This window comes from Macrobrachium nipponense, chromosome 43, assembly GCF_015104395.2.
Source record: "Macrobrachium nipponense isolate FS-2020 chromosome 43, ASM1510439v2, whole genome shotgun sequence".
Taxonomy (NCBI): domain Eukaryota; kingdom Metazoa; phylum Arthropoda; class Malacostraca; order Decapoda; family Palaemonidae; genus Macrobrachium; species Macrobrachium nipponense.
Genome location: NC_061104.1, coordinates 51,839,411 through 51,851,910, shown reverse-complemented (window position 1 = coordinate 51,851,910; position 12,500 = coordinate 51,839,411). Strand labels below are relative to the sequence as shown.

General features: G+C 40.2%; 1 protein-coding gene across 8 annotated transcripts in view; it reads left to right on the top strand.

The window, feature by feature from the left end:
• Positions 1 to 12,500, top strand: part of LOC135213739 (leucine-rich repeats and immunoglobulin-like domains protein 3) — a 335,032-nt gene that overhangs the window by 292,330 nt on the left and 30,202 nt on the right. For all 8 annotated transcript variants that reach the window (XM_064247861.1, XM_064247862.1, XM_064247864.1 and 5 more), the window contains one exon: positions 5,524 to 5,786. In XM_064247861.1, coding sequence (XP_064103931.1) covers positions 5,524 to 5,786 — 263 coding nt within the window. The remainder of the gene's footprint in view (positions 1 to 5,523; positions 5,787 to 12,500) is intronic.

Genomic DNA, 12,500 nt, shown 5'->3' with positions numbered 1-12,500 from the left:
GGTTAGCCGGCCTCCTTTCCCCTTTATTAGGCACTTTTTATCCCAGTCATTAAACATTCGGAAGATTCTTGTCACAAATTCAGAGAAGCACATATTCCACTTCACAACATAAAACTTTTAAGCCTTGACGTAGATTCCCTATTCACAAAAGTACCAGTACAGGACGTTCTTCAGTTTTTGAGGGAAAAATTATCCCCCTATTCAGATCATTTCCCATTGGCGCTTGACAAAATAATAAAGTTAGTTGAATTATGTATTTTCACTCGGGGAATCACTCTACAAGCAAAAATTCGGGTGTAGTATAGGTAGTCCTTTAAGTCCTGTTTTAGCCAATCTGTACATGGAATACTTTGAAACTACAGTAATAAATGCAATAAAACCCAAAAGCATACTGTGGATGAGATAAGTAGATGATATTCTAACATTTTGGGATAATAGGTGGGATAATTTTAATGAATTCCTTTCAAAATTAAACGCATTAGTGCCCAGCATCAAATTTAAAGTCGAATGGGAAACAGACAACAAAATTCCTTTTCTTGATGTTTTAATAATCAGAGACACTACAGAATACAAATTTACCATATACAGAAAACAAACGTTCTCACTCTCATACATTCACTACTTTAGCTATCACGACATTACTATCAAGATAGTTGTAGCCAGCAACCTGTTCTTAAGAGCCTTACGAATTTGTTCCCCAGATTTCCTGGAAAAAGAATTTGAACTAATTCGTAAGCAACTTTCGTCTTTAAAGTATCCTGACCATATAATTGAGAAAGTAATTCACAAAGCAAACGTAATTTTCTATCGACCCTCTAAAGACAAGACCAGAGATACAACCAACAATAAAATAAAAATTCCACACCAGAACACGATTAAGAAGGTGACTCAGACCCTCGGAAAATCTAACCCTTTTGCATTTACTTACCCAAACACCTTAGCCAAATCCCTGATTAACGTCCAACAAAAGATCCCCCAAGGACACTGGCGTTTATCAAATCCCATGCCAGGACTGTGACCAATCTTACATCAGATTTACAGGTAAATCACTTCCCCAGAGATTAATACAACACAAATGGTCAGTTAGGTATGGACAACAGAACTCAGCTATTTTCAACCATATAAATGAACATAACCTTAGAATAAACTGGAATTTGTCACAAATAATTTATAGCAGTAACTGCCAGTACAAGAGTACAATGATGGAATCGGTCTTAATAAAAGAGAGGCAGGTAATGAACATCTCAAAAGGAGCATGGGATTCAGATATGATCGACAAGATTTTAATTCAATCAACGCTTAAGAAGGGTGACCAAATTGGCTTGCCTGTGGATGGACCTCTTAGTATCAATACCACCCTTTCTGTAAACTTTTCTCATTTACCTACCTGAAGAGGTAGACAGCAGTCTCTGAAATATAGTACTTTTCTCTCTATATTTTGCTGATTTTATGGGCTCCTTTTATTATATATATATATATATATATATATATATATATATATATATATATATATATATATATATATATATAATATAAACTATGGATTCCTCACCAATCACCAATATTCCTATCGGCTATCACGTAGTAAAAAAAAAAGTTTTTTATGAATGGATTTCCTAGAAGATTAGATTCTGGTTCTATTCTTCATCCTGGAGAGAGAGGAATTGGAAGCTCTTTTAGCCCGGGTCGTCGGTGGTCGTGAAAGATTAATCAGGGCGTCTCTGAGGCCCAAGACCTCGTCTCCAAACTTTCCCCGCCCTCCGAAGTTTTTTTTCTATACAGCGGCTCCTTTGAAAAGGGATATAAATATGCAGATTCTGTAGATGGAGGCTAAATCAAGAGCCGGGCTACGGAGCCGGAAAGTTTTTCCAGGACATATCCCGTAGGGGACTAGTGCCGTTAGTGCACCTCACGCGGTGCACTGTAGGCATTACTTGAGGTTCGTCGCAACGTCGCCACCTCCAACCTCTTCGTTCCTTTTACTGCATCTCCGTTCACCTTCTTTCTTCTATCTGACTTTTCCTTAAGCCTCTCCTAACGATTGTTTCGTAGTACAACCTCCAGGTTTGTTAAACCTTTCGAACCTTTTTACTGTCAGTTTGCCCTTCAACGCCGAATGACTTCATAGTCCCAGCACTCGGCCTTTGGCCTGAACTCTAAATTCCGGTTCCAATTCAGAATACAAATCACACAGGCGGTGCTGGTGCAGCGACGAACCATAAATTGGAACATTTGAAAGGACGATAATGTACTACATAGTAAGGAAGGCGAGCAAGGCAGTTGGTTGCCTTCACCGCAAGATTTAGCTTCCACAGAACTGAAGGGACGAATGTGAAAAAGAATTTTTGTGCAGTTATCATTCATGGTGGTGACTCGCTCACTTTGCTCGGGTTTGACTTAAGTATATCTTAGTTTTACCAGACCACTGAGCTGATGAACAGCTCTCCTAGGGTTGGCCCGAAGGATTAGATATTTTGACGTGGCTAGGAACCAATTGGTTACCTATAGCTTATTGTGGGGTCCGAACCACATTGTATCGAGAAATGAATTTCTATCACCAGAAATAAATTCCTCTGGTTCCACGTTGGCCGAGCCGAGAATCGAACTTCGGACCACCGGATTGGTAGTCGAGCGCGAAATGCACTCGGCCAACGTGGAACTCCTAGGGTTTGACTGACAGCAGCGGATTTTGGTGTCGAAGTGATTTGCGTACTTCAGTCAAAAAGGAGGACGGTAGAGAACTGTTCCACAAGATCATTACCAACATATCCCTCTTTACCCATTAAAAAGCGTTGCTTCCAGTATTCAATTTTCCAGTTGAATTATTTATGGAACAGTAAGTTACCACGAATAGATGAATAGACCCCTGGAACACCCAATCAGATTCATTGACCAGAGCAGGCGAGGCTGCCAAGCAAGCAAGCAAGCACTGAAACAGCTGTGGGTAGTGGACGTGAGTATAAGTGACTGGCACGAGGCGGTGAGCTGAAACTCTCGCTGATTTTGTTAAACCAATCGTAGCCTCTTAGTTATATGTCTTATATTAAATGACACATGTTGTATGAAGTCTTTTCACTCAGAGGCTGGAAAGCCTCCTGCTCGTCACGTGTACTCACTCGGAAGTACCTGTGTGTGTTTTCTACTTTGATATTGTGTGCATATTGGGTAAGTGGTCGATTCACTTTTGATATCTACTCCTTTGGTCACTAAGAATTGCATTCTTTTTGCCCTTCAGAAACATGTTTGACCTCCCATTCGACGACTTAGCCAAAACGTCAGGTCATTTCTCTGTTAAATTGAGATTTTTCATCTATATGTATTCAGTTGTTCTACTGGTTTCGTTTTGATATGATTTCCTTGTTTTGTTTTCCGTTCCTTTTTATGCATGATCCCCCAGCACAAACTGAGAGACAATACTGTTGCTGGTCAGTACACGGTGATTTATCTATACGGCATCCTCAGTAAAAGATTTTGTTCAGCAGATGATAATCATATGATGTCAGAAAATTTGATATAAAAAAAACAAAATGGCAAATTTTTTTTAAGTAGTTTCTTCAGGATTTAGATGTAATCTGTGTAATTTAAGATCCGTGCTGCTATCACTCATGAGGCTGCTATTACTGCTGCTGCTGCTGCTGCTGCTGCTGCTGCTGCTGCTGCTGTTGCTGCCTTTCAAAACCAGTCAAAATGAAGCATATATATGACTTGTCTTGCTTCCTTCCTCACTTATATAAGGACACAAGTGATGATGATGATGAATCTGAAAGATAGAATGCCAACGCAGAACTTGAGTAGTCAGAAAGAAAGAAAGAAAGAAAAGCCATTTACTGAAGAGGCCCTCCACAGTACTATTTGCACCAACCTGTTTTTTTTTTTCATATATTGCACTTAGATTTGACTGATTGATTGATTGTTGCCTTTTTTCAGTTAAGATACGATTCTGTATAGCACCGATTTTTACACCTGTTCACCCATTAGCCTCTCCACCCCACCCCAGCCCTCCCCCCCCCACTCATATATATTTTTTAGGGCTTTTTTCCGACATTTTCTGTGTGTGTGTTCCCCCCTGATTCTCATTTCCAAAAAGTGGAGCAGTTTCATTTTATGTCCGCATTTTTTAATGCTTTCATGATGAGCAGTTATATATAATGTACCTGTAGTGTGTTATTAGCCTGATTCTCACTTATATTACCTTTTTGGTCACGAGTAGATTTAATGATGAACTTTGTGAGTCATGACTGTGTCTTCATCATCATCACCATCGTCATCATCATCAGTATCATTATCATCATCATTTTGCCTAAACCTGGCTAGTTATTTTTTCGTTGCTTCATTATTCCTTGGTTAAATGAGTCAGTCTGTCCAACTTTATTTTCTAATTCTAATCACAAAGATAGGACACATACACACACACACACACACCTATATATATATATGTATATATATATAATATATATATATATATATATATATATAATTATATATTATATATATATGTATATATATATATATATATATATATATATATATATATATACTATATTGACGATCTATCGCTAAATATACATAAATATATACATGACACATTTACATAAGCACACAGACATAAATTTGGTTTTCTTGTCTTTTCTGTCATTCCTTTTGAATTAGAATTTTTTCCATGTGTCTTCAGTGAATGATTCTCTATAGTCTTTAAAGTCTCTCTCTCTCTCTCTCTCTCTCTCTCTCTCTCTCTCTCGTCTCTCTCTCTCCTCTCTCTCTCTCTCTGCTCTCTCTAGCTTTATACTACGAACTTTTTTTTTCTTGCGATTTTGCTTTTTTCGTTACTATTAGAAATGATATGAATAATTTTTAATATTTTTACTTTATGTAACATCTCTACGCCTGAGCTTGTTTTTAAAATAAATTTATTTTCATTTGTTTTTTCTAGTTTTTTTTTTTAGTTGGGTTCATGTATCGTCGCTTCATTATTTTATGCATGACAATTTTCAGGTTTTTTAAAAATTTATTTTCAGGTGTTCTTTTTTTCATAGTCATTCATACTCGCTGGTGTTGAATATTCATCTTCATCGCCTAATGACTAATGAATAAGTCTTAATTTTAGTCTAGTGTGGTTTTCCAGTCCCTGCAACAAAAAAACCCCTTCAGTGAAAGCCCAGACTAAATGCTTAAATGGGGCACTACTTTGCCCCCTTCCCTCCCTCCCTCCCTCCCTCCCCTCCCTCCCTCCCTCCCTCCCCATTTTTAAAAATATAAGTAGCAAGTCCTTTTGGTTCCCCATGTTAAACTTCTTCACCAACAAATTCTCCACCAATTGATAGATGTCCAGAAAAGTACTTGCCCCCCCCCCCCCCCCCGCAGCAGCACATTACCCCAACCCCGAAGTAACTTGCCAACCCCAATTCCCCCTCTTCCGTCGCCCTTCCTTCTCTCTGTCTGTCTGTCTGTCTGTCTGTCTGTCTGTCTCTCTTCCAATGATGTCAGAACGAAGGTTCAAGGCAGTATAACACGCACCACCCGCAGGTCTGGACATAGTTTGCGATCATGCAGACGACAAGCATGTGCGCAGCGCCCTGGACATCCTGAAGAGAAAGCCCTTCACCATCTACTGGATGAAGTTCCGCAACTGCAAGATGCCCCGCGTGCCCGACTACCTCTTCCTGGGGCTGCAGGTGAAGCACCTCAACATCATCCGGAGCAACGTCAGCACCGTCGAGAGGTCTTCCCTGTCAGCCCTTGGCATGACGCTCCAGTCCCTCGACCTGGCCAACAACAACATCAGAGAGGTGAGCGCAACACCAACAACATTACCAGAGGGGAGGACAACAGTAATGTCAGAGAGGCGAGGACAATGGCGTTAGAGGGGTGAGGATGGTAACGTTAGGGAAGTGAGGACAGTGGTGATAACATCAGAGGTTAGGACAACTGTATCAGAGAGGTGAGGACAATAGCAACAACATCAGAGGTGAGGACAACAGTATCAGAGAGGTGAGGACAGTATCATTAGAGAGGTGGGGACAATAGCAACAACATCAGAAGTGAGGATAACAGCATCAGAGAGGTGAACACAGTAGCAACAACTCCAGAGGTGAGGACAATTATTAGTGGGATGAGGACAATAGCAACAACATCAGAGGTGAGAATTATAATATCAGAGAGTTGAGGACAATAACATCAGAGAGGTGAGGACAATATCGTCAGAGAGGTGACGTAAAGAGGCTTCCACCGAATTCCCTTTTGTACTTATATATATTATATATATATATTATATATAATATTTTATAATTATATATATAATATATATATAAATCTTATTATATATAATAATAATATATATCTATATATAATATTATATTTTATTATATAATATGTATTTATAATATATATAGTATATATATATATATATATATATCTATATATATAGATATATATATATATATATATATATATATATACGTACACACATACACACACACACACACACACACACACACATATATATTATATTATATATATATATATATATATATATATATATTAGCGTTGTTTTCATTTCCCGCTGTATTCCTGCTTTAATTCATTCGTTCTCTTCTGGGTATTCCCTCCCAGATTCATCGTGTGTGCTCTTTAGGGGGGTTAGTGCCGTCAGTGCACCTCCCGTGGTTCACTGTAGGCATTACTAAAGGAAGTCAGCGTCATCCTTATGGCCCCCCAGCTGCACCCAGGTTTTAGCCTTTTACTTTACCTCCTTTCCCTCTTCCTTTCTTCAGTCTCGCTGTGCATTAGAACCTTGTTCTTCTCCTGCATTTTCTGAAACGGTTTACCTTGCTGTCCAGTGTTATTATCTTTCATCTTGCTTCTATATATCAAGAGTTTTCTCTTTTTTTCTACTACTCGTAGGGGGGTTGGTGCCGTCAGTACCCCTCACGTTGGGGTGCTGTAGGCATCACTTGTTGCATCCCTACGGTTCTAGTTGCAACCTTTTTTCTTTTCTTTTCATGTACCTCCGTACATATTCGCTTTCTTCCACCTGACTTTCCTCCTGTTACACCTTTGAAACCTTTTGTGGTCTCAATGTCCTTTTCTGCCTTAAAGGACCTCATCGTAAGTCCCTTCGGCCAAAATTCTATCTTCCTATATTCTGTATCATATTTTTCCTTCGGCGTTACGATTCCCTTCGCTTTCCAACTCCCTAGTTCATTATTTTTCCCCCTACGTCTCATTCCCTATGCACGGGCGCGTCTTGGGAGGCGTTCGGTCCCAAGAAAGCTCTTTCGCAAAGTTATAAACAAGACAAATACGAGCCCTTTAGCAGCAGCCTTAGAAGCGAGTCGAAGAACTAGGCTCCCTAAGTAAATTATGGCTCTCCGGATCTCTTGGCTTGAAAAGTTATTATTTGGGGGTTTTGGGAGGGTGGTTAAAAAGGGGGGAGAGGGGGAGTCGGTCTAGGAATAACTGATGGACGCAAGAATATCACGGACATGTGCTTATGAACCAAGTAGGTAGAAACAGGAATAAGTCCTTATAGAAAGTGACCAGTTTTCGTATTATATTAATGAGAAATATACCTATCGACCCTAAAGAAATATCTGGCCGTTACCTGACCACAAGATCCGTCGCCTGGTGCACTGCAGGCTCGACTAAAAGGTGTTAACAGCATCCCTCAGGCCCCTAGCCACTTTAGAGCCTTTTGCTTTACTTCCATTCACGCTTCCTCTTTTCAGTCTTGCTGTCCAGCCTCTCTTAACTATTGCTTCTTAGTACCAGTTCCACCTTTAGATCCTTGGTACTTCACTTCACAGTTTCTGAATCTCTTTTAGTTTCTGGATCTCTTTATATTGCGATGTCCGACAGCTCCAACTCCCCCTTTTCCCCGTCTGGAGACTAAATTAGATGAGTTTTAGTTCGAATTCTTCTTGTGGACAAAAGAATGGTCAGACTGAGGGAACACTGGCCTGTTAACAGAAGACTGTCTCGGAATTTTAGACGTCAGAAGAATGGCTCAGACTATGAAACAGCGGAAAAGTAACATAAAATCAACTAAGAAAGAAAGATACTCTAAGATAATAAAGGTGTAGAACTGTCAGACGATGAAATAGCACAGTAAACGAGTCATGTGATCAAATAGTAAGAAACAAAAAGGTGGGGGAATATCAGGTGTCTAAAGAATGACTCACAATATCAGATGACAGAAGAGTGGCCCGGAATAGCAGATGACGGCAGAATGACCCAGAATATCAGATGAGAGAAGAGTGGCCCAGAATATCAGATGACAGTAGAATGACCCAACATATCAGATGACAACAGAATGACCCAGAATATCAGATGAGAGAAGAGTGACCCAGAATATCAGACGACAGTAGAATGACCCAGAATATCAGATGACAGAAGAACAAGAACAGATAAGGATAGATGGTAGAATAACTCAGAATATCAGGTAGAATGGCCCAGAATACAAGATGAGAAGAGAATAGCTTAGAATATCTGATGACAGTCGAATAATGACAAAAGGAGGATGGGATTATAAGATGACGGAAGAACAAGGACAGGAATCATATGATAGCTGAATGACCCAGAATATCATATGACAGAAGAATAAGGACAAATATCAGGAGATGAACGAGTCACTAATGAGATTAGACAACAGGCGAATAATTATCAGGACAGCTGATCAAAACACAAAAATGACCGAGGGTGATCAATGGGACTTTCAGTCGGAATCCTCACTCGGCCAAATTCTGGAAGAAAGCCGAGAGAAAGAAAGAGAGTAAAGAGAGAAAGCGCCTTCGTGCAAGGCTTGAATGGTGCTTCTCATTGACTTGCAAATGCCTCGCAGAACAAAAAAAATGTTTGCAATTGCAAGAGGCTGGAAATTGAAAGCTATGTCGGAGGAGGAGTTTCTTCATCAAAATTCTCGCTCTCGCAAAACAAGGACGAAGTGTCAAGACGAAGCGTCAAGACTTGTCATTCTCTTTCGCCTTCTGTCTGTCTGTCTGTCTACGTGTCTCTTGTCATCGTGACGTCACGTCAACACTCGATTGACACGAGCAACTAGTTAGGCTGGTGAGTGAATAATTGTCTGGGGCAAAATTTAGACCTTAAAAAAAAGACTGCACAAGGATTTATGAATGTTATGCCTCTTTTCCAGATGTGATGGAGTGAAAGGTAGAAAATTCTCTCTCTCTCTCTCTCTCTCTCTCTCTCTCTCTCTCTCTCTCTCTCTCTCAGATATAATAGAGGCGGAAGAAGCGTAGAATCGAAAACAAACAAAAACAAATTTCGAATCCGTAAAAAAAGAGGAAAATAAAGAACCGAATGAGAGAGAGAGAGAGAGAGAGAGAGAGAGAGAGAGAGAGAGAGAGAGATCTTAACGACTGGGCGATTTAGCCTCTGTCCGGAGTCAGTCGAGAAAAAAATTCCAGAATCTATGAAATTGTAATGACGCGTAATGGATACGCCATTATTTCTGCTCTGTTCTCGATCTCTTCGCTCAGCGGATGCCTGGAGGGAGGGAGGGGAGGGAAGAAAGGATAGAGGGAGGGGATGGGAGGGAGGGGAGGGAAGAAAGGATAGAGGGAGGGGATGGAGGGAGGGAGGGAGCTTTCAGTGCAGAGATTCCTTCGGTGTTTCTTAATCGAGTGGATTTCGTAACTCTTATGTTTCCCCGAGGGACATTTGCGCTCTAGGCTTATCTCGCTGTCTCCCGGAGAGAGATGGTGTGAGGTGCACTGTAGGCATGAATTGGGGTTCTTTGCAGCGTCCCTTCCTTAGGCCCCTAGTTGCACTCCATTTGATTCGCTTTTACTGTACCTCCGTTCCTTTTTCACAGTTCAGCTGCTTCTCTTACTCCTTTCGAACCTTTGAATGACCTCGTAGGTTCCAGCGCTTGTCATTTGGCCTTAATTCTATATTCTGTTCTCTCCTTTTTTATCACGCTGTCTTGTTTCTATTGACAGTAAAACAGAGGATTTGTCAGGGAAAATTTTACGAAAGCAAAAAACTTAATAAATAAATAAAAGAGCGAGAGAAAATAGGGAAAGAAAGTGAAGTGATACAAATAGCTCTTACAAAAAAAAATAAATAAAAAAAATAAAAAATAAACGAGAATTGAAAGCGGACCTTTCGACCTCCTCAGAGTTAATTGAAGTATGTCTGAAAGGCGAGAATCTCTCTCTCTCTCTCTCTCTCTCTCTCTCTCTCTCTCTCTCTCTCTCGCGTTATTCATGCTCCTGTATGCGTGCAGTGATTCGATGGAATTGATGGAATTTCAACATTATTCTGTATGCGTTATTAACAATATGAGATTTTGAATCCTCTTTTAATTTTTATTTTTTCTCGCTCGTAGACTTTAAAGAAAAGGCCAAAGTCTCGCCACTTTCGTGGCCAAACACAAACCTGATTCCTTCCTATTCGCTTCTTCAAGTCTGGCTTACGAAACGACCATTTACATAAAATAAAAATAAAAACTACTGAGGCTAGAGGGCTACAATTTGGTATTTTTCATGATTGGAGAGTGGATGATCAACATACCAACTTGCAGCCCTCCAGCATCTGTAGTTTTGAAGATCTGAGGGCGGACAGGAAAATTACGAACGGACAGACAAATAGCGATCTCAACAGTTTTCTTTTACAGAAAAGAAGCAATCCTGACCACCGTGGGTGAAGTCATTTTTTTTTCTTCTCGTCTATGCCTGTGATCTTCCAGATTTAGCAAGCAACTAAAAATCTCTCTCTTCAATTTCTCGGTGCAAGAACCAACGTTTTCATCTCCGTCAGACTCTCGGCTTTTGTCGAGAAAAGGTTTTTCCTTCTTCTTCTTCCTCTTCTTCTTCGTCTTCTTCGTCTTCTTCTTCTTCAGTCTTTCAGGGCAAGGCTCATCCTTTTCAACATACCAAAAGGATTTTTTTTTTCAAGAAAGGAAATGATAATCGTCATTTCTTTCACTGAAAGTAAAACCATCCGTACGCTTCAACCTTACAAGAATAACTCATTTCTTTTCTCTTCTTTGTTTTTCCTTGTGGGGGGTGTGGTTCGTTCTGTTTCTTTACGATATTCTCGCTCTATATTTACGAGAGGGATAGCCTGGCATAATGTGTTGCATAGCGATGTCTGTAAACTACGGAGTAACTTACATCGAAGCATCGTAACTTCTCCCTCCGTAACCTAAACTAACTTAATCTCAGCGTCAGCAAATTCCCGAGATGTATACTAGTATTGCACCAGTACGGTTTTTTTGCCATGCCCCTAGGTTAGGTTAGGTTAGGTTAGGTTAAAAAAAGTATCCAATGGAGAAATTTGGGTGTAGGAAACATATTGAGATTATTTTCAGGATGATTTTATGATTAGTTTTTAAGATATTCCACCCCTTTCTCAGGGAAGGTCCAATACTCGGTTATAGTTCTGGAATATGCATCCCGTTAGCGTCGTGCATATTTAGCTCTTTATTTGGGGTGGGCCTAATATTTTTCTTAGTCCTATCACGCTTTATGTTACAATGACAAAGGATAAGTTATTCGATGCGTTCAACTGTATGTCATTTAAGCGCCTCAGTGGCGTGGTCGGTATGGTGTTGGTGGGCTACCTCAGTGACCACGACTTCGATTCTCTGCCATTCCATTGAGGGGTGAGAGATGTGTATTTCTGATGATAGAAGTTCACTCTCGACGTGGTTCGGAAGTCACATAAAGCCGTTGGTCCCATTGCTGAATAACCACTGGTTCCATGCAACGTAAAAACACCATACAAAAAAAAAAAAAAAACTGTATGTAGTTCATAAGAGAATTTCATTAATGTTGTAAGATATGAAGAATGCTCTGACAAGCAGGTGGGTAAGTCCCAGTACCTTATGAGCTGACAAGCAGGTGGGTAAGTCCCAGTTCTTATCAGCTGATAAGCAAGAGAGTAAGTCCCTCTTGTTATCAGATAAGCATGACTTGTCTGGTAAACATTAATTGTCATTGTTATGAGTATGTTGAGTCAGTCAGAAGTGTGAGGAAATTGATGTAAATTTCGTTTGTGATGCGTCGTGTGTGAAGTATGCTTTCTTATGGCCCCTTTGACATGTCAGATTGAGTAACCCGGTTAAGTCATTCTGGCATTTCTGTAGAATATATGTGCCCTTTCTGATACCCCCATCCCCCCCATATGAAGAATTGGGCTTTGCTTTCTAATGAGTGATGCTCTTACGAATAGAGATCATTTCCATGATGAATATGCACAACCGGATGAAGGACCTCTCTGGTGAATAGGCCTCATATTTGTATTCCTGCGTCCTTTTGTTTGTTTGTTTTTTTGTTAGAAATGCCAAACGTGTGACGTAGACTTAGAGTGAGCCCCATATTCCAACCATTACTTAAATGGGAGACATCCGTTCACTTCCTTTGATGTTCGGGGCGTCAATTTATGCGTCCCAGGAGGACGAAGGTTCATCTAGGTATCTTTCAGCGTAGGAATCTCAGCGTCATTTTTCCAACTCGTTGTGTACAAGGGCAGCAGAGCCG